Source organism: Erinaceus europaeus, chromosome 4 (assembly GCF_950295315.1).
Source record: "Erinaceus europaeus chromosome 4, mEriEur2.1, whole genome shotgun sequence".
NCBI classification, from domain to species: domain Eukaryota; kingdom Metazoa; phylum Chordata; class Mammalia; order Eulipotyphla; family Erinaceidae; genus Erinaceus; species Erinaceus europaeus.
This window is the reverse complement of record NC_080165.1, coordinates 141,510,387-141,533,330: the sequence shown is the minus strand read 5'-3', so window position 1 is coordinate 141,533,330 and position 22,944 is coordinate 141,510,387. Positions and strand designations below refer to the sequence as shown.

Here is a 22,944-nt window from a genome sequence, read left to right as displayed (position 1 = left end):
TGGTTGAAAAGAGAGTTAACATACAAAGCGAAACAAATTGTTGAACAATTATGGACCTAAAGGCTGGAATAGTGTAGATGAAGTGTTGGGGGTGGAGTCCTCCATTTTGTCAATAGCTAGTAGGCATATTTTAGCTCTATTTCAAAGGGCCTGTAGCTATACTAGTTTTTTTTTTTTTTTTTTTCTGAGCTTGAAATCTTATATGCAGGTGGATCCAAGTTATTGTCTGGGGAGATGATGTCATTGAAGTTTTGATACTATTGCAAATGAAACTTTAAGTTTGGTTTTCTAATTTCTTGTTGCTAGTATAGAAGAGTGGCCAGGTGATAGTGTACCTGGTTGGGTGCACACATTACAGTGCACAAGGACCCAGGTTTGAGCTCCTGGCCCCCATCTGCAGGGAGGAAGCTTTATGAGTAGTGAAACCTTGCTGCAGGTGTCTCTCTCTTTCCTTCTCTATATCCTCCTTCCCTCCCACTTTATCTATCTATATCCTAAATAAATGGATAAAATATTTAAAAGGAGTTGAGTTGATTTGTATATTGACTATATATTATATCTTTTATTTATTTATTTTCCCTTTTTGTTGCCCTTGTTTTTTATTGTTGTAGTTATTATTGTTGTTGTTATTGATGTCATCGTTGTTAGGACAGAGAGAAATGGAGAGAGGAGGGGAAGACAGAGAGGGGGAGAGAAAGATAGACACCTGCAGACCTGCTTCACTGCCTGTGAAGTGACTCCCCTGCAGGTGGGGAGCTGGGGGTTCAAACCGGATCCTTATGCTGGTCCTTGTGCTTGGCACCACATGCACTTTACCTGCTGTGCTACCACCCGATTCCGTTTTTTACTTCTTTTGTAGATCTATACCACTTCTATAAAGGTATTTGATATCAGTTGTTCCTGGGATGTGTGATGTGCAAATATCTTCTCCCATTTGCTGGGTAGCCTATGGTCTAATATATATATTTTCAATTTTTTATATTTATTTACTTATTTTCCCTTTTGTTGCCCTTGTTTAACATTATTGTGGTTATTGTTGTTGTTACTGATGTCGTTGTTGTTGGATAGGACATAGAGAAAGGGAGAGAGAAGGGGAAGACAGATGGGGAAAGAAAGACAGACACCTGCAGACCTGCTTCACCACTTGCTTCACCTCTGCAGGTGGGGAGCTGGGGGCTTGAACTGGGATGCTTATTAAGCAGGTCCTTGCACTTTGTGCCACGAGCACTTAACCGCTGTGCTACCGCCAGACTCCATCTAATATTTTTTTTAACTTCTTTGGTTTTGAAGTCAAGTTAACTGTGACCCTATAAAATGTGTTGAGAAGTGGTCCTTCTACTTTGTCAAAGCGACTGTATTAAAGTGACGTCGCTTTACTTTTGTGAATGTTTGCTAGAATTTGTTATGTTAAGTGAGGTAAGTCAGAAAGACAAAGATGAGTATGGGATGATCCCACTCAAACAGAAGTTGAGAAAGAAGAACAGAAAGGGAAATGCAAAACAGAATCTGACTGAGTTTGGAGTATTGCACCAAAGTTAAAAACTCTGATAAAACTCTGCACTAAAGTAAAAAACTCACCTTCACTATAGGGGGACAGGGATGGGGGTTTAGTAGGGGGGTATAGACCTTTGGTGGCGGAAATGGTGTTAATATACACTCCTATTAACCTTAGTCTTATAAATCACTATTTCGTCATTATGAGAGGGATAAATAGATTGAATGTCTCAAACTTTTTGATGCAAAAATAATAATGATAAAAATAAATTAAAAAATTTGTTATTGAATATATTTATGCTTGGAATGACTTTGTGGGTGAAATTTCTGATAATGAATCAAATTGTACAGCAGATGTAGAATTGTGCATGTTTTCAGTGGATTTGATTGATGCATTTTCCATGAAATTAGTTATGAAATGTAATGAGTCAAGTTGTTTATGATATTCTCAACTATTCTTTTGAGTAGGCATCTATGATATATAGATATAGAGAGATATTATAGAGAAATTCCCACTTTTCATTCCAGATGTACTTTTTTTTTTTTTTCATCTTTCCTTATCCCATTTTGCTAGAGGCTGATAGACTGATTATTACTATTCTAGAGAGTTAATTTTTGACTTGGTTAATTTTTCCTGTTGTTGGTTCACTTTTGGTCAAACCAATTTCTTAGGCTTATAGTTTTCTTCCTCTTATCGATTTTGTAATAAATACTTCTTCCTTCTTGCCACCTTATCACACAAAATAGAATTTAAAAAGTAAGAATCACATCATGAGAAATGCAGTTTACTTAATTAGCCTTGGTGTGTTTTGGCGGGGGTCGGAGAGAATATAGGATGTACTATTGGCTAAGGGGTTGGAGTCGGGGACTGAAATACATGAGGAGCATGGTGACTGTAGTTGACTTGGAAGGTAGAGTTAGAGGTAATGGCGTTTCTGCTTGTTTCTAGAGTGGATTTAAAGTCTTATCAGTAAGGCCCTGAAACTTTTTTTTTTTCCTCCAAGGTTATCACTGGGCTCAGTGCCTACACTATGAATCCACTGCTCCTGGAAGCCATCTTTTTTCTTTTCTTTTAGATAGGACAGAGAGAATTAACGGAGAGAGGATGGGGAGATAGAGGGAGAGAAAGGTCGACACCTGTAGAGCTGCTTCACTGCTCATGAATCGGACCCCTTGCAGGTGGGGAGCGGGGGCTGGAACCTGGGTCCTTGCACTCGGTGATATGTGGGCTTAACCAGGTGTGCCACCTGGGCCCAGCCCTCAAGCCCTGAAACTTTCCATAGTGAACTTGGAAACACTCATCTGGACTAGGCTAGAGGCTCATTTTCCTTTCTGGGTTGCATTGTTGGAGTTGCTGGGGTGGGTAAGTGAGATGACAAGCTTGCAATATTGTTCCATTGTGTGAGAAGTAATTTCCCGATGATCTTTAAAAATACTGCCTGTTTAATCTGAAAGTTCAAGTGAAGTTGAACACTACTTGAAACTGTCAGACATCCTCAATTTTCTTCTCTTTCAGGAAAGTTGCTTTTTCTCCTTCAGATGAGAAGTGAGTGATATATTAGCCTGCCATGACAGAAGAGGGTAAGAATTCTGGTAGAGACTGAATCCCTGTGACATGGAGTGCCTTTATATTCCACTTGGAGCTCATGCGTGTATTGTAGAAACACACTCATCTTTTTTTTTTTTTTTTTAAGATTTTATTTATTTATTAATGACAAAGATAGGAGGAGAAAGAACCAGACATCACTCTGGCACATGAGCTGCCAGGGATCGAACTCAGGACCTCATGCTTGAGAGTCCAAAGCTTTACCACTGCTTTGGAACACACACACACACACACACACACACACACACACACACACACACGCTCATCTTTAGACTAAGTCACCACTGTTAAAGCTACAAAGTGGAATTTTAAGCCTTTCCTTATACAGTGATTGCTTAACTTTCTTCTCATTTGTTAGAAGTGATTTAACAGTGCTTTATAAAATTAAAGAATTTCAGGCTGGACAGGGGTAGATAGCATAGTGGTTATGCAAAGAGACCCTCTCATGCCTGAGGCTCTGAAGTCCCAGGTTCAGTCCTCTGCACCACCATAAGCCAGAGCTGAGCAGTGCTCTGGTTTAAAAAAAAAAATATATATATATATATATAATTCAGGCCTGTAATTTCCTACCCACACCTGGTGTAAGTCACCACACTCTCCTGCAAAGTTCTCCTCCCCAACCCCCTCTTTCTTTTAGGATTTTGAAGGCCTCAGACAAGGACAGTATTGCTGTTGAGAATTTATGATGTTATGATATCCTTTATCTTTAGTTTAAAACTGACTTATTCCCCTCTCTCTTTGCAAGCATGTTTTATCTTCTTCTTACCCTCCAGATGTTGAAAATGTACACGTCTATACCTAGGCATGAGAGAGCCCACGTAACTTCCATCCCCGGTGGAGATTCTGTGATATAATGAAATTGCTTCAAGTGCTAGTTAAGGATTCCATTTTCTTGGGCATGCTTTTCAGTTTCAGATATCTTTGTCCCCCGTTATCTCCTTTTTTAAAAAAGATATTTTAAATATTTATTTATTTATTATTGGATAGAGACAGAGAGAAATTAAGAGGGGAGGGGGGTTGAGAGGGAGAGAGACCTCTCGTGAAGCTTTCCACATGTAGGTGGGGACCAGGGCCTTGAACCTGGGTCCTTGTGCACTATAACATGTGCGCTCAACCAGGTGTGCCACCACCTGGCCCTGATTTTTTTCTTTTTTAAAAAATGTTTTATTTATTATTGGATAGAGGCAGAGAGCAGTTGAGAGGGGAGAGAGAAATAGAGAGGGAGAGAGACAGAGAGACACCTGCAGTCCTGCTTCACCACTCTTGAAGCTTTCCCCTTGCAGGTGGGGACCAGGGGCTTGAACCCGGGTCCTTGCGCACTGTAATGTGCGAGCTTATTCAGGTGCGCCCCCACCTGGCCCCCCTCTCCTTCATCTTTTGCCCTGGGGCTTCTGTCCAAAGCAGAGGAAAGCCAAAGCCAAACACTCACAGCCACTCTGGTCATATTATTCCTACTGTAATCTTACGAAGTGTTTAGGAGGAACAGAGGCTTCACTCTTCAGCTGTTTCTCCATGTACACTGGCTCCTGGCTGCTGATTCAGTCACGGTACAGATCTGGCCCCCGCCCCAGCACCGAGAACTGCCCACAGAAGGGCCGCTCACAGCCTCCTCCTGTTAGACCTTCTGGATAGCTGATTTTCCTCAGCTTACTTGGTTTTTTGGGTGTGATCGTGACTACCTTCTCCTTTTCCATGTGATCTCCATTTGCTTTGATGTCTCCATGTTACCGCTCAACCTCCCTCTCCAACTACTGTCTTTTCTCACCTGGTTCCTTTTTCATATCCAGTCTAAAGAATTTGACTTACAGTCAGTGCCTCTAACTAGATTTTTTTTTCCCTCCAGGGTTATTTATGGGGCTTGGTACCTGTACCAAGAATCCATTGCTCCTGGAGGCTATTTTTCCCATTTATTTTGCCCTTGTTAATCGTGTTGTGATTGTTATTGTTGTCATTGTTGTTGGGTAGAACAGAGAGAAATTGAGAGAGGAGGGGAAGATGGGGAGAGAAAGATAGACACCTGCAAACCTGCTTCACTGACATTCCCGCAGGTGGGGAGCCGGGGGGCTGGAACCAGGATCCTTATGCCGGTGCATGCGCTTTGCACCATGTATGCTTAACCCTGTGGTTACCACCTACCTCCTAGTTTTTTCTTTCTTCTTCTTTTTTTTAAATCTCTGTCTCCACTCACCCTAGCAGGCTTTGACCAGCTCCCATGATGGTAAGTGCTGTAAATGTGCCGCTGACACCCTCTGAGATCACTCTCCTGACATCTTGTCTCAAATTCCCACTCAGTCTCCTCAGGGATGTTGCAGATAGGACTTTTGGATTTTCTGCAGCTGTATTTCTCCCCCAGAACATCACATCAATAAGTGACTCTACCCTCTCTACCTAATTGCCCAGAGAAATGTAACTGCATCAGTTGGTTCCTCCCATCCTTTTTTGGATCAAATCTGCCAGAAAAACGATAACTCCAAATTTATATTTATTTATTTATCTATCTATTTATTTATTTATTTATTCATTCATTCATTCATTCATTCATTCATTCATTTTGCCTCCAGGGTTATTGCTGGGGCTCAGTGCCTGCACCATGAATCCACTGCTCCTGGAGGCTATTTTTCCCCCTTTTGTTGCCCTTGTTGTTTATTGTTGTTATTATTGTTACTGACATTGTTATTGCTGGCGTTGTTGTTAGATAGGACAGAGAAAAATGGAGAGAGGAGGGGAAGATAGAGACGGGGAGAGAAAGACAGACACCTGTAGACCTGCTTCACCGCTTGTGAAGCCACCCCCTTCAGGTGGGGAGCCGGGGGCCTGAACTGGCATCCTTACTCCAGTCCTTGTGCTTCGTGCCACGTGCGCTTAACCGGTTAACACTGCGCTACCGCCCAACCCCCCCCCCCCAAATATATCTTTAATTCATCTTTTCCTGCAGGTGTTTCGTGCCTGACATTATTATTATTTGGTCAAGTGACTTATGCCACAGCAAAGTGGGACTATCAGTACAGAAAAAAAAAGTGGATTCTTGGTATTGTATCAGTTGCTGTAGAATCTCGGGGTGTGTGTGTGTGTGTGTGTGTGTCTGTGTGTGTGTGTGTCTTAGGGCATAAAAGTTATAATTTCTAGGGATGACATGGTACAATTCTTTCAATCCATCTTCAAGTGGTTCAGAATAAAAACAAATACCTTTCTTACTTTATGGGACTCCTAAGTTCCATTTTGGGTGGCACACCTCCTAACAAAGTTACGGGCCCTAGATACAGACCAGGGCCCACGAGACAGAGCACTCATGCCCATGTATCCGTAAGTTGGGGGAAATATAGACCTTAACGTAGAAGGGCAAAATAGTCTGCTGTGACTCAGTAAGTGTAGCAAGCAAGTAGAAAGACCTAAAAAGGAGGGGCCTGGTGGGGGCGCACCTGGTAGAGCACATTACGATGCACATGGAACCAGGTTCGAGTCCCGGGTCTCCACCTGCAAGGGGAAAGTTTTGCCAGTTGGTGAAGCAGTGCTGCAGGCGTCTCTCTGACTCTCTTCCTCTCTATCTCCCCCTTCCCTCTCAATTTCTGGCTGTTTCTATCCAGTAAATAAACCAAGATAATAATAATAAAAAAAGAAAGACCTGAAAAAGACACCATAAAATACTTAATCAAATATTTTCTGCCCAGACCTAGATACCCTCCTCACCTACTTCCTATTTCAGTTCCCTCAGTCATTCTAAGTCTGACCCTATCAGATAAAGTAAGGACTACAAAAGCTGGGTAAGGGCAAGAGACCGACACACTTTAATGTTGGCTCTTTTGGTCACTACCAGCCCACTCCATCATCTGGGGCCCTAGTCAGGGAATCCTGGGGTCCCCACATAGATACGATGGGCCTAGACCTCTAACAGATCCCTCTCTCCACCATCACTGGTCATCTGCATCAGGAACAACATCATCACCTCTCTTGTGGGCCTCTACAGGACCTTGTCCTCAATGTGGAATAACAATGGTAAAATTGCCCCACTCTCTGGAGGGAGGCTGGGTCAACATACTCTGCCACTTGAGGAAGACGGGTCCTGAAATGAGTGCAGCCTAGAATGTTCCCAGCTGTGACCATGGACTGTGAGCTCAGACTGACAGGGATGCAGAAGTCCTACAGGTTCCTGTGCTAAATATGAACAGACATGGACCCTAGGTCAGATCACTCGGGTTTATAGTTAATGGTATTTATATAGTTTTCCCATATAGGGGAGCTACTCACTCTCCTGATCCAGCTTTCTAGTCCTATTCCCAACTCTGACACCATCTTCCCACTGTTCAGCCCACCTGCATGTTAGCTGTCAGGCTCAGGCAAATATTAGTAAAGTCATGGGCCCCTTGGAAGATAACTAAAATAGGCTTCCTAGCTTCTTCCAACATGAAGACCCCAAATCTGACCTGCTACATTCTTACCTTTAGGCTCTTGATTATTATAACAATTTGTTCTGCTTTATATATATTTTTTTGTTTTCCCTTTTGTTGCCCTTGTTTTATTGTTGTTGTAGTCATTATTGTTGTTGTTATTGATGTCGTCATTGTTAGATAGGACAGAGAGAAACGGAGAGAGGAGGGAAACACAGTGAGGGGGAGAGAAAGATAGACACCTGCAGATGTGCTTCACTGCTTGTGAAGCGACTCCCCTGCAGGTATGGGGTGGGGGGCTCGAACTGGGATCCTTACTTCAGTCCTTGTGCTTGGCGCCACATGCGCTTAACCTGCTGTGCTACCGCCCGACACCTTCTGCTTTATATCTTAATGCTTTTCAGCGACCAAGTTGCAGATGCTACCATAATGCCATCCTAACTTCCTGGGCAGACAACTTCACTAATGAGTCCTAGAACCCCACCTCCCTAGATCCCTGCCACACTAGGGAAAGATTAAAACAAGCTGGGGGTATGGATTGACCTGTCAACATCCATGTCCAGTGGAGAAGCAATTACAGAACTACCACCTTCTGCACCCCACAAAGATCTTTGGCCCATACTCCCAGAGGGATAAAGAATAGGGAAGCTTCCAGTGGAGGGGATGGGATATGGGGCTCTGATGGTGGGAATTGTATGGCATTATATCCCTTTTATACCAAAATCTTGTCCATCTTTATTAAATCACTAATCATTGTCATCTTCTAATCTTGAGTGGGAAGAAAGGAGAAAATAAATGTATCAAAATGTCAGCAACTGGCAAATCCAGATGAAGGGTATATGAGTCTTGACTGTACAAGTATCTTTATCTTATTATAGGCTTGAGAAACCTTCAAAATAATGTATTAGAGTGAAGGAAATAGTATAATGGTTAAGGAGACAGACTCTCATGCCTGAGGCTCCAAAGCTGCAGGTTCAATCCCCTATACCACCATAAGCCAGAGCTGAATAGTAGTCTGGTAAAAAAGAAAAAAATTGCATGCACACGCACATGAATGGAAAATCAGCAGTGATTCACCGAATGTAAAACATTAATCCCCCAATAAAGGAAAATAAATAAAAAATAAGTAAATAAGTAAATAAATAAATAAATACACTTCTAAAAAAATCAGTGGTAAAAACTTTAAGGTAATATTTCAGAGCAGTTTTAAGCCCCTAAGTGCTGAACTTCAGTTTGAAGCATAATATTATATATAACAAAGTCTAAGGGCATAAACGTAATTTCCGAGTTGGCACATTTAACAAGAAGGAAATAAAATCGAGTGAAAGTAAGTTTTTCCAGAAACTGGAAAAACCGCCTATTAAAAAGTGTATGCACATTGATGGTCAAATAATTGCCCACCAGAGGGCGCTGCAGGAGAACTGGTCCGTCTCCAGCGCCTGGCTGAACACCGATGTGTTTTTCATTTCCTCATAACTCTCTCCACAAAAGGTCGCTATTCTCTGTATGACAATTCTGAGGTTCTCTGTAGAGAATAACAGTGGCTTTGGATTCTCAGACCACTTTAAGAGAGAATGCGGATCATTTTCTTGCTTCCAGCTTTTTTTTTTTTTTTTTCCCATTCGCATCTGCTTCTAAATTTTGTGTTTTAGCTCTTTGGCTCATGTAGGTTTTTAACTTAGTGTAGTCTTTCTAAGGGGCTGGAAACCGCCCTTCCTGTATGTGTTTTTCAAAAGGCCATTAATACATTTGCCCTCTAGATTCTCTGATATTCTGTCTGTCTTTTAGATTACAAATCTCCAAATAATCATTCTATTGTATTTAATATATTTTACAAATATTTTATTTATTTACTCAATAGAGGCAGAGAGAAATTGAGAGGGGAGGAAGAGATAGGGAGAGAGCAAAAGAGAAACCTACAGCACTGCTCCTGGAGGCTATTTTTTCCCCTTTTGTTGCCCTTGTTTTTTATCATTGTTGTGGTTATTGTTGTTGTTATTGATGTCCTTGTTGTTGGATAGGACAGAGAGAAATGGAGAGAGGAGGGGAAAGAGAGAGAGAAAGACAGACACCTGCAGACCTTCTTCACTGCTTGTAAAGCGACCCCCCCCCCTGCAGGTGGGGAGCCGGGGCTCGAACCAGGATCCTTATGCCTGTCCTTGCACTTAGCACCACCTGTGCTTAACCTGCTGCGCTACCGCCTGACTCCCAGAACATTTTTTTTAAGTGAAATATCTGTATATAATTTATTTTTGCTTATGGGTCTTTATTTTCTTCAGTGGAATTTGAAAATATTGATCTTCGGTTTTTATTTATTTTTTATTATCTTTATTTGTTTATTGAGTAGAGACGGGCAGAAATTGAGAGGGAAGGGGGAGATAGAGAGGGAGAGAGTCAGAGAGACACCTGCAACACTGCTTCACCACTCTCAACGCTTCCCCCCTGCAGGTGGGGACTGGGTACTCAAACCTGGGTCCTTGTGCACTGTAACATGTGCGCCCAACCAGGTGCGCCACCACCAGCCCCTAGGGCTTTTTTTTCTTTTATCTTTTTTTTTTTGCCTTCAGGATTATTGCTGGGGCTTGGTGCCTGCACCACGAATCCACTGTTCCTAGAGGCCATTTTCCCCCCTTTTGTTGCCCTTGTTGTAGCCTTGTTGTGGTTATTATTGTTGTTGTTGATGTCGTTTGTTGTTGGATAGGACAGAGAGAAATGGAAAGAAATGGGGAAGACAGAGAGGGGGAGAGAAAGACAGACACCTGCAGACCTGCTTCACCGCCTGTGAAGCAACTCCCCTGCAAGTGGGGAGCCAGGGCTTGAACCGGGATCCTTACGCCGGTCCCTGAGCGTTGAGCCACATACACTTAACCCGCTGCGCTACGTCCGACACCCAGGTTTTTTTTTTAAAAGTGTTTCAGTTAAATAGAAAATTTTTATTTATCTGCAATTTTCTTACTCATTTTATTCTCAGTGTTCATCTAAAAAGACTAGTGCGCCAAGAAAATATTTCAGAAAAGAAAGAACATTATTTCCTGTTGCTTTTTTTTTTTTTTTACAAAGTGTCATTTGGGGAAGTTATACCTACTTCAATAGAGCTTGGTGGTGGATTTTTTTTTTCCTAGTAACTATATTAGAGTAGTTTTCAGTAATTCATAAAGATTTATTTTTACAAAGTATCAGTATTTTGCTAACTAATTGCCTCAGCATTCTTAATTATATGTTAAGATCTTTCTAGTTCTTAGCAGAGCTGCTGCTTCCTGGCGATTTTTAAACACCAGTGTCCGATAGTTAGAGAAATCTCTGTTTAACATAATTAAATTCACTCGACCTGGTTACCGGGTCCATGTCACGTATCAGACTGATGTTTCTCATAACACTGCTGAGAGGACTTCAGTTTTAATATCGTCCTTTTGCAATGAGCTCTTCTTTAGCCAGTGAGTTGTACTTAGCAGAAATATTTTGTTTAAACAGTAACCTGACCTCATCAGTGGTTTTAATTTCTGAAAACTGACACGACTATAAAATGTGCGTAAAGCTTTTCATCCTGGGAAATTGACGACATTTCCTTTCTGTTTGTAGAGGTACTTTCTGGTGGGGAGCAATCATGCAGAAACAAAGTACCGTGTTTGGAAGATTGACCGAACAGAACCAAGAGATCTGGTTATAATCGATGACAGGGTAAGTAGCTTGCAGATATGGCTAGAAACAAACACTTTGTTCCTGTTTTTTAAATATTGAAAACATAAGGGAGTCCGGCAGTAGCACAGCGGGTTAAGCGCAGGTGGGGCAAGGATCCTGGTTTGAGCCCCCGGCTCCCCACCTGCAGGGGAGTCGATTCACAAGCAGTGAAGCAGGTCTGCAGGTGTCTATCTTTCTCTCCCCCTCTGTCTTCCCCTCCTCTCTCCATTTCTCTCTGTCCTATCCAACAACAATGGCATCAACAACAACAATAATAACTACGACAATAAAAAACAAGGAGGGGCAGGGTAGTGGCACACCTGATTGAGTGCACGTGTTGGAATGCGCAAGGATCCAGGTTGGAGCTCCCGGTCCCCCACCTGCAGGGGGAAAGCTTTGCGAGTGGTGAAGCAGGGCTGCAGGTGTCTCTCTGTCTCTCTCCCTCTCTGTCTCTCCCTTCCTCTCAATTTCTGACTGTCTCTATCCAATAAAGATAATAAAAAATAAATAAAAATATTGAAAACATAAAAGAGAAGATATATATTTTTACAGTGACAATTATAAAGCTTTTTAAAATTGTTAATTAAAACATAAATTCTTAAAATATTTTTCTAGCTTCTAGTGATAGTTCCCTTTTCTATTGTACATCTGAAAATTACAGTCGTTTCTTTAAAGACATTAACTTTTTTCTCTCTTAAGATTCATTTCTGATAGAGACAGAGAGATGTTGAGAGGGGAGAGAAGCTAGGGAGATAGGTGATAGAGAGACACCTGCAGACCTGCTCCATCACTCATGATGCATTCCCCCTTCAAGAATCTAAGAAAATCATGGTCTGGAGATGGCCCAGTGGATAAAGCACAGGACTCTTAAGCATGAGGTCCTGAGTTCAAACCCTGGCAACATATGTACCAGAGTGATGGCTGATTCTTTCTCTCTCCTCCTGTTTTTCTCATTAATAAATAAAACTCTAAATCTTAAAAACAAAAAAAAAATCTAAGAAAAACTATGCGCATGAAGACTTTGGGTATGGTTATAAGAAGTTCACATATTTCTTTGAAATTTGCTGGTTACTCATATGTCGAAATTTCAGATTCAGAAGGCTTTGCCATAATTTTAAAGTACGTTAGCCTGTGAGCTAATAATCACTATCTATGTGTGTGTATATTAATACTTTACATATATTTATAAACAGCGTTATCACTGGGGTTCTGGGCATGTACATTTCCACTCCTGTGTTGGTATGTTCCCTTCCCCCCGACCTCTGAGAAGAATTGGTTTGCCCCTTGCTAGTTTCGTGCCCCGCTTTCTCCCTGCCCCCTATGCTAAGGACGGGCAGAGTCCCAGCAGCAGCGGCGGAGAGAGGATGATGGAGAAAAGCACATGGTGTGGTGATTTGCCCGTTCGTGAATAAAGATTAAACTGCGTTCTCAGCCCAGCCGTGTGTCTCTGGTCGTCTCTGTTACCCGCCCGTGAAGCCAGCCCAGATAAAACAACACTCCTGTCAGCTATTTTTTCCTTTCTTCTGGATAGAAGGTGAGAAACAACAGAGAGGGAGAGAAAGAGAGACAGATGCAGCATTTCTCCACTGCTCATGAAGCTTGCCCGCTGCAGGTGCTCCCATGTGGTGACCTGGGGCTTTAAGCCTGGCCCTCGCTCTTGGTAACGTGTGCAGTGTTGGGAGTGAGCCACCTGCTGGTCCCTGACAACCACTGTTCATTGCAAACATTAAGTCATCTGTTGCTTTTTTAAAAAAAAATTACAGCTTTGTGGTCTGGGAGGGGGCACCAGTGATAAAGCACTGGACCCTTAAGCATGAGGTCCTGGGTTCAGTCCCCAGCGGCACATGTAACAGAGTGATGTCTGGTTCATTCCCTCTCTCCTTTCTTTCTTATAAATACATAAATGAAATATTTTTTAAAATAAATAAAATACAAGTTTCAGCTCTGTTATATTCTGTTATAGACTTATCGAAAGCTAGTGATATATTACTATTATTATTTTTTGCCTCCAGGGGTATTGCTGGGGCTCCTTGCCTGTACCATGAATCCACTGCTCCTGGAGACCACTTTCCCCCCCTTTTTGTTGCCCTTGTTGTTGTAGCCTTGTTGTGGCTATTGTTGTTGTTGATGTCCTTCGTTGTTGGCTAGGACAGAGAGAATGGAGAGAGGAGGGGAAGACAGGGGGAGAGAAAGACAGACACCTGCAGACCTGCTTCACGACTGCTTCACAAAGCGACTGTGAAGCGACTCCTCTGCAGGTGGGGAGCCGGGGGCTCGAACCGGGATCCCTGCGCCAGTCCTTGCGCTCTGCGCCATGAGCGCTGAACCCGCTTTGCCACTGCCCAACCCCCAGCTAGTGACATTTGTAGGCAAGGTTTCCAGGATAAATAATTAAAACACAATAGTTAAGGAATAAGTGCTTCCTAACCATTGAAATCCAATCTCTTCTTTTCTAGCATGTATATACCCAGCAAGAGGTGAGAGAACTTCTGGGCCGCTTGGACCTAGGTAACAGGACAAAGATGGGACAGAAGGGGTCCTCTGGCTTATTTCGAGCTGTTTCAGCTTTTGGTGTTGTAGGTAAGAAAAGTACCTCCTCCTTTCTACCTCTGTTTTCTTCTTCTTCTTTAAAGACTGCTTAAAGATAGCTATCATCTCTGACTTTGCTTATTTGTTTATTACACATCATGCAGACATCAGTTTTTATGTAGCTCCCGCTCAGTACCCAGCACTGTGCTGAGTTTCCTAAGGATGTAGCAATGGGCTTGAGTTTTTTTCTTTTTCTTTTATCCTTATGGGGGGAGGGGGAGGTTAATGGTTTACAGTACGGTTGTTGACACATGGACATAATTTCTCATCTCCCTGTGACAGGTGTCTGCAGAAACACTCTGACTACTAGCATGGGTCCTTTCCATCATTATCATGTGTCAGGACACCAAAGATCTTACCCCCAGGCCCTTTCCTACCCTCCTTCCCCAGAGTCCTTTACTTTGGTGCAGTACACCAAATCCAATCAAAGTTCTACTTTGTATTTTTCCTTTCTGTTCTTTTTAAATTTTTTTATTATTATCTTTATTTATTTATTGAATAGAGACAGCCAGAAATCGAGAGGGAAGGGAGGGATAGAGAGGAAGAGAGACAGAGAGACACCTGCAGCCCTGCTTCAGCACTTGTGTAGCTTTCCCCCTGCAGGTGGGGTCTGGGGACTCGAACCTGGGTCCTTGTGCATTCTGACATGTGCGCTCAATCAGGTGTGCTCGTCCTTATTTCTTAAGTTCTGCCTAATGAATGCGATCGTCTGATACTCACCCTGCTCTTTCTGGCTTATCTCACTTAACATGACTCCATGGAGTTCCATCCAAGATGGGGTGAAGGAGATGACTTCATTACTTTTAACAGCTGAGTAGTATTCCATTGTGTATATAGACCACAACTTTATTAGCCACTCATCTGTTCTTGGACATCTGGCTTACTTCCAGGTTTAGGCTATTACAAAGTGTGCTGCTGTGAACAGAGATGTACATAAATCTCTTTGAATGGGTATGGCTGCTTTCTTTGGATATATCTCTAGGAGACAAATTGCTGGGTCATATGGTAGGTCCATTTCAAGCTTTCTGAGAGTTGTCCAGACTGTTCTCTACCAGGGTTGGGCATATTTGCATTCCCACTAGTAGTGTAAAAGAATTTCCTTTTCCCCACATCAAGCCCAACTGCAAGGGGAAAAAATACAGAGATAAACCAGTGAGACTGTATCTAACTGAAAAGTTTCTCAAGCAAATGTAGAAGTATTTTTTTTTTCCATTTGAAATATGAAATGTTCCACAGATCCTCTGGTCTGTGGTGTTCCTTACTGAAGTGTGTCTTTGCTTCACTGTGCATGTATTCCTGGTCGAGATAGATAGTGCTTGGACGAAGATTTGGGACAAAACCAGCACATGTGAAAAAAATCTTATGCTTCTAGTGAAGAGCCAAGCTGAGTAGTAGAAATTTAGTGGTTCTTGGAGATTCCATGAGATGTATTACTTTGACTTGCAATGGCCAGGGAAATTTTCTGGAGAAGATAAAAATTACAGATATTCTTCCCATTCTGCCAACGATACTTCCAGGAGACAGTGTTGTGCTACTAGTTCCTCATCTGTCCTTGGAGCCGTTCTAGACATGTTCAATCAGATGAACTGTTCTCTAAGGCTAGGTTTTTTTTTTCTTCTTCTTCTTCCACGTAACAGTATAGACAGCTTGGAGATAATGTCATTATCAGTACAAATTACTTAACTGGAAGAACAGAACTGATTGTTCTCTTAACCTCAGGTGGTGTGACTCAATCATTTGTGTCTTAAAATTACTTCCTGTTAAAACTCTGGTTCATGGAAAAATGTGGAAGGAGGTGAGGACATGCAGGCATGAAGACACTGCAGTCCTGCCAAGCACCGGGATGAAATCAAGCTGCTCTTGACGTTGGCTGCCAAGCAGAGGGCAGTTGTTTACCAACAGAGTCTTATTCTAAATTAATATTCCTAATAAAGTGAGAATTCTTAAGTTAAAAGAAAATTAAAATTCCTAAGAAACTCTCTGTTCTTTTTAGACCCACTGAACAGTGAATTTTTTGACTGAGTGATTGGCATCTGTGGATGATAACAAAATAAATATACACTTGATTATGCTGTGTACTACTCATATGCTTATCTTAGGTTTTCTGGTATTCTGCTAGTACTTTTTTTAAAATGATGTCCTTCTTATTGAAACTTATTTGCAGTCTGGGAGGTGACATGGAAGTAGAGCAGAACTTGCAAGCATGAGGTCCTGAGCTTGATCCCTGGTACTTTACACTTCATATGCCAGAGTGATGCTCTAGCTACTCTCTCTCTTCCTCTCTCAATAAATAGATAAAACACATCTTTTTTTGTTTCTAAAAAACAAGATCAGAAGAGAAAACACTAAGCCAAACTTGGACTGGAGTTGGTGTATTGCACCAAAGTAAAAGATTCTGGGGGGGGGGAGGGAGGGTTCAGGTTCCTGGGGCAGGATGGCAGAGGAGGACCTCGTGGGGGTTGTGTTGTTAGGTGAAAAGCTGGGAGACAGTAGGCATGTACAAACTATTGCATTTTACTATCGACTGGAAACTATTAATCCCCCAGTAAAGAAATTAAAACGAGAGAGAGAGAGAGAGAGAGCTTTTGATTATGTTCTGCCGTATCTGAAGTTTGTCTTTCGTGGTCACCTAGTAGCTCATTGTATAGGGTCTCTTTCGTGGTCACCTGGTAGCTCATTGTATAGGGTCTCTTTCGTGGTCACCTGGCAGCTCATTGTATAGGGTCTCTTTCGTGGTCACCTGGCAGCTCATTGTATAGGGTCTCTTTCGTGGTCACCTGGCAGCTCATTGTATAGGGTCTCTTTCGTGGTCACCTGGCAGCTCATTGTATAGGGTCTCTTTCGTGGTCACCTGGCAGCTCATTGTATAGGGTCTCTTTCGTGGTCACCTGGCAGCTCATTGTATAGGGTCTCTTTCGTGGTCACCTGGCAGCTCATTGTATAGGGTCTCTTTCGTGGTCACCTGGCAGCTCATTGTATAGGGTCTCTTTCGTGGTCACCTGGCAGCTCATTGTATAGGGTCTCTTTCGTGGTCACCTGGCAGCTCATTGTATAGGGTCTCTTTCGTGGTCACCTGGTAGCTCATTGTATAGGGTCTCTTTCCAGTCATTTTTCTGCCTTAGGTGGTTGCCAGGAAGTTCAAGGGCACTAGGGACCGTGGTTTCTTGTTAGCACTGGACCCATTTCTACATTGTCTGCTCAGTCTTGACAAATCTCTTGAAATTACATGTTTAATGACTAAGTGGTTGTAGATTTCTGCATGTCTATGTGTGTTTTGTGAGTTCATGTATTTAAGTTATAAATATCAAAATCCACTTTCTGTAGTAAAGGAAAAACTCAAAGCAAAATGTCTTAAATACAGTAGTCTGAATTTAATATTAATTACTTAACAGAATAAACCTCTCCACTTAAATGTTCTCATTGTAGTATGTCTTTTTTGATGGAAACATCCAAAGGCATATCTGGAATATTTAATGACTCATTAGTCAGGCTTTATTATTATTTTAATTTTATTAGTGAACTAATATTGATTTACAAAATTACATGTCAACAGGGGTTTAAATACATATACCATTCCCACCACCAGAGTTCTGATCTCTCCACTGCAAGCCACTGCAGTTCCTCTAAGGTTGTAGACATCTATCCACATTTACACATAGTTGCTCCCTTTTTCTTCCTGATTCAATTCTCTCTTCCCCTTAAGCCACTCATGACAACATGACTGCCTCCAGATGTCCCTCTTCTTTTCTGGGTGCTGATGGAGCTGGAGTTCAGAGCCCTCTTTTTTTTTTTTTTTTAAAAAAAAATTATTCTCTTTTTGTTGCCCTTGTTTTATTGTTGTAGTCTTTCTCCATTGTTAGATAGGACAGAGAGAATTGGAGAGAGGAGGGGAAGACAGAGAGGGGGAGAGAAAGACACCTGCAGACCTGCTTCACCGCCTGTGAGGCGACTCTCCTGCAGGTGGGGGCTCGAATGGGATCCTTCCGCCGGTCCTTGTGCTTTGTGCCACGTGCGCTTAACCTGCTGTGCTACCACCGGACTCCCAGAGCCCTCTTATCTTCCTCCTATCATTTCTCCTGGCTGGGGGTGGGGGGGTAATGGATCAAGGTTGTTTTTTGGGTTGCAGAAGGTAGGAATTCTGGCTTCTGTAGCTGCTTCTCTGTTGGACATGGTTATTGGCAGGTCTGTCCATACCCCAGGCCAAGCTTTATTACTCAGAGCTGAACCTTGCTTGATGATCGAGTATAAGCAAATGATGACCAGTTATTGAACTGTATTTAAAAATAGCCGTCCGTGGATATTCTGAAGTCATGCCATGCACTTTGCCTTTATGCTCAGTGACCCCGAGACTGCGGTGCTGTTTTGTCTCCATGGCACTTGATTCTTCATTACATTTGACTCGTTTGTTTTGGGCAATTATGTCTCACCTCATTTTAAACCTGTTCACAAGAAAGGTTGTAAAACCAGAGCTTTCTTTTAGTCAATTCAAAACCAAGTTTATAACCAGGTATGTATTTTATACATAACTGTTATTTAATAACTTTACATAAGGACTACTGTTATATCCACCACCACCCCCCCTTTTTTTTTTTTTTTTCATTTTTTCCACTTTACTGGACAGGACAGAGAGAAATCAAGAGAGGAGAGGAAGACAGGGGGAGAGAAAGTTAGTTAGGCACTACTGCCAACTTTCTCTTTTTTTTTTTTCTTTATTGGGGGGATTAATGTTTTACATTCGACAATAAATACAATAGTTCGTATAAGTATAACATTTCTCAGTTTCCACATAACAATACAACCCCCACTAGGTCCTCTGTCATCCTTTTCCAGGACCTGTATCCAACGCCCCCACACACCCACCCACCGCAAAGTCTTTTACTTTGGTGCCATACACCAACCATGTGTTTAATTATTCTTTATGTATTGGATACACAACTGTTTCTTGTTGACAAGGGGATGCAGCAGAACTTTATCTGGGGGGGGGGGGAGCAGTCTAAGAGTGACTATGCACATGTCTGAGGCATCAGCTCAAAAAAAAAAGTGGTGGGGGTACGGGCGATGGTGCACCTTGTTAAGCGCACACACTGCAGTGAGCAAGGAACCAGGTTCAAGCACCTGGTCCCCACAAGCAGTGGAGCCGGACTTCAGGTGTCTCGCAGTCTCTTTCTCCCTCTCTACCTCCCCTACCCATCTCAATTTCTCTCTGGCCTTATCCAATAATAAATAAATAATTATTAAAAATATAAATAAGTAAATACAGTCTTTTAAAAAGGGGTTGAACCCCCACCTGCAAGGGGATGAAGCAGGTCTGCAGGTGTCCATCTTTCTCTCCCCTTCTCTGTCTTCCCCTCCTCTCTCCATTTCTCTCTGTCCTATCTAACAACGACGACAACAATAATAACTACAACAACAATAAAAACAACAAGGGCAACAAAAGGGAAAAAGAAAAGAAAAGAAAATTAAAAAAAAAACAACAAAGGTAAAAAAGGGAATAAATAAATAGAGGAATTTTTTTTTTCTCTTAAAGAATTAAACACGGGTTGGCTAGCTAAATAGTTGAGCTGCTTGAGTTTTCCACTCAGGACACAATATGTACTAGAGCTTTGTCTGTCTCTCTCTTACTCTTTCTCTCTGTCTTCCATTTTCCATATAAAATTGTCTTAGACTTCCTTTTTATTCAGAAAGACAGGAAGAGAAAGTTGTGCCCTGGTGCTGTCGCACTTCCCCAGTGGTACTGGGGTTTGAGTGCGGCACAGCACCAGTCCTGTGTGAGTGCTACTGATCTAGCCCTAAGGTAGGGTATTTGCAGGCTTACTTACAGACCACTTAGGCTTTTTTGTTTTGTTTTTGTTCTTAATTTTTAAACCAGAACACTGCTCAGCCTTGATTCATGGTGGTGCTGGGGATCGAAACTGGGGCCTTTGATGCCTCAAGCATGAAAGTCTTTTTGCATAATCATTATTCTGCTACCCTTAGCCCCCCCCCTTTCCTCTTTTTTAATGGGGATGGTGGCTTATAGAGATTTGGACTTTGTCCGTGACAGTTTTCTTGCTTCAGTGCTTTGAACCTGGGATCCAGGACCTCTGTCGCCTTAAGCATGAAAATCTCTGCTGACGTCTCCTTGGTCTTCATTTCTTAAGTGGGGAAGAGGCTTCCATAATCAACAGGTTCTAGAAAGACACTTAATTTTTTTTTTCTTTTTAACATTTCTCTTAGTGATTTAATAATGGTTTGTAAGATCATAAGACTACAGGGTAAACAGGGTATAGTTCACACTGTCCCCACCATCACAGTTCTGTGCTAATAGCCCCACCCTAACTCCCCCCCATAACCACCTTAATTTTCACAAAGTCTTAGAATAGTTTTACTACTTTTTTTTTTTTTTTTGCAAGTTCAAATGTTTAATTTTTTTTTTTTTTCCCCAGAGCACTGCTCATTTCTGGTTTATGATTGTTGGAGGAGAGAGGGATTGAACCTGGGATTTTGGAGCCTCAGGCATGAGAATGTCTTTGCATAACCATTAAGCTATTTATCCCCACCCAAGTGCTTCAGTTATTTATTTATTTCTCCTCCCTGACCTTCATTGATTAGCAGTACAGGTTTTTATTTTATTTTATTTTTTTTAATTCAGAGACAGGACTTGGGAGGCAGTACGATAGTTTTTTTTCCTCCAGGATTATCACTGGGACTTAATGCCAGCACTACAAATCCACTGCTCCTGGAGAATATTTTTTCCCATTTTATTGGCTAGGACAGAGAGAAATTGAGAGGGGAGTAGAAGACAGACACCTGCAGACCTGCTTCACCACTTGTGAAGTGTCCCTCCTGCAGGTGGGGAGCCCAGGGCTTAAACTGGCATCCTTCCTCAGGTCTTTGAGCTTCCAGCTATGAGTGCCTAACCGGGTGGGCCACCGCCTGGACCCCTGGGGGCTGTACAGTTGTAATGCAAAAGACTTTCAGGCCTGAGGCTTCAAGGTTTCAAGTTTAATCAAGTTTAGATTCTACCTTAAATTAGAGCTGGAATAAATGCTTTGGTGAAAGGAGAAGAAGGAGGAGGGGAAGAGGGAGGGGAAGGGGAAGAGGGAAAGGGAAGGGGTAAAGGGAGGGGGAGGGGGAGGGGAAGGAGGAGAAAGAAGGAGGAAAAAGAGGAGGAGGAGGAGGAGGAGAAGAAAGAAAGAAAGAAAGAAAGAAAACCAGAGTCCGAAGATGGACTCGAGGCCCCTTGCATACTGGATACCAATAAGCTGTCCCACGGATCCACTATTTTAATTTCTCTTTATAAATTTGTAAGAGAGGAAACAAGAAATAGGGAAGGGGCAGTCGTGATATCCATCTTACAAGGAAGCTCCCCTGGTGCCTTCCACGGTGTTCCCTTTAACGCCCAGCCTCACACCTGGGCCTTCTCACAACGCAAAGTAGAAGCTCTGTTAGCTAAGCTGTTTCCCACCTATCCTCTATGTCATCCTTAAGAATAGTCTGTCCCGGGAAAACCATCTTATTCAAATGTAAGTAATGTAAATGTGAAAACATAACACTCGGTGGTAGCGCAATGGGTTAAGCATAGGTGGCGCAAAGCCGCAAAGCGCAAGGACCGGCCTAAGAATCCCGGTTGGAACCGGCTCCCCACCTGCTGGGGAGTCGCTTCACAGGTGGTGAAGCAGGTCTGCAGGTGTCTGTCTTTCTCTCCCCCTCTCTGTCTTCCCCTCCTCTCCATTTCTCTCTGTCCTATCCAACAACAACAACATCAATAACAGTAACAATAAAACAAGGGCAACAAATGGGAAAATAAAAAAAAAAAAGAAAACATAACACTCAGGCAAGATAGTATGTATCCTCCTCCTCTTCTTCATCCTCCTCCTTCTCCTCCTTCTGGGTTCTCTTGAAGAAATCCTGCTAACTCTTTTTTAATTATTATTTATTTATTTAAGAAAGGAGACATTAACAAAACCATAGAATGAGAGGGGTACAATTTCACACAATTCCCATAACCCGATCTCCACATCCCACCCCCTCCCCTGATAGCCTTCCCATTCTCTATCTCTCTGGAAGTATGGATCCAGGGTCCTTGTAGTATAGATATTTCTAGAGAATAACTCCAAGACAACTCACACTTGTATGGCTACAAATCAGGAAGAAACAGTCAAGTAGGAAATGTGTCAAAAGCCTGGCTTTTAAAAGAGTGCTAATCTAAAAGCCATTGCTCTGTTTAGGAGCTGCCACATTTACCTTTCACTTCTGCTGCACAGGTTTTGTCAGGTTTTTAGAAGGCTATTATATTGTGTTAATAACCAAAAGGAGGAAAATGGCAGACATTGGAGGTCATGCAATATATAAGGTAGAAGATACAAATATGATCTATATACCCAACGATTCCGTGCGGATTACTCATCCTGACGAAGCCAGGTATGTACTAGTGGTAACTGCTACTTTTAAAAAAAGTAATAACAATAACACACACACACGTATATATAGAGAGAGTTAATGCTGTACAGTGCAGTCATTGGCATATACATACAGTGTCCTTATATAATAGGCCTCCAGAGTTTTCTTCCTGTCCTCCTCCCTCCCTCCCGGGTCCTCTGCTTTGGTGCTTTACACCATGCCCAGCCTATGGTTCACTTTGTGCTCCCCCCTTCCCATTACTTCTTTTTTAAAAGAAAATCTGTGGTAGATCGATTAGGAAAGAAAATATAGTCAAAAGTTTATAAAGATCGTACCAAACATATGAAACACTGGCTCAGAAATTTGTGATTTTTTTTTTTCCCTTCAAGAATCGTCACACAAACTTTGCTGTGACAATTGATTCTGTCTCGGATCTGTAATGGCTGCTGAAACTGCAGGCTAAGAGGAACAGAACAGCCACTCAGGAGTGACTTAACACCTTCCACGAATATTTTTGTCAGTTACAAAGAGAAAAAGATGACAGATGTGTTTAACCAAATGTTCAAACTTGGTACCAGGAGTGAAGTGATATGCCACTTAACATAAAGCAATAGGAAGGACACAGATTTTTCTGTGTAGTTTTCTTGCTAAAAATATTTAACTTGAATCTATCCATGGGGAAGATAATCGGGTAAATCCATATTTTGGGATGTTTCATAGGTCAGAATAAATATTCAGAAATGTAATGCCACTGAAGAGGAAAAACAGAGGATTGTTAGAGATCTTAGAGCAGCTCTAACAGTGAAGAGT

At 42.1% G+C, this 22,944-nt stretch overlaps 1 protein-coding gene across 1 annotated transcript in view; it reads left to right on the top strand.

Moving 5' to 3' along the window:
* Window positions 1–22,944, top strand: part of FIG4 (FIG4 phosphoinositide 5-phosphatase) — a 137,345-nt gene that overhangs the window by 4,839 nt on the left and 109,562 nt on the right. The window contains exons 2-4 of the mRNA XM_060190649.1: window positions 11,065–11,163; window positions 13,620–13,743; window positions 21,999–22,155. Of these exons, the coding sequence (XP_060046632.1) occupies window positions 11,065–11,163; window positions 13,620–13,743; window positions 21,999–22,155 (380 nt within the window). The remainder of the gene's footprint in view (window positions 1–11,064; window positions 11,164–13,619; window positions 13,744–21,998; window positions 22,156–22,944) is intronic.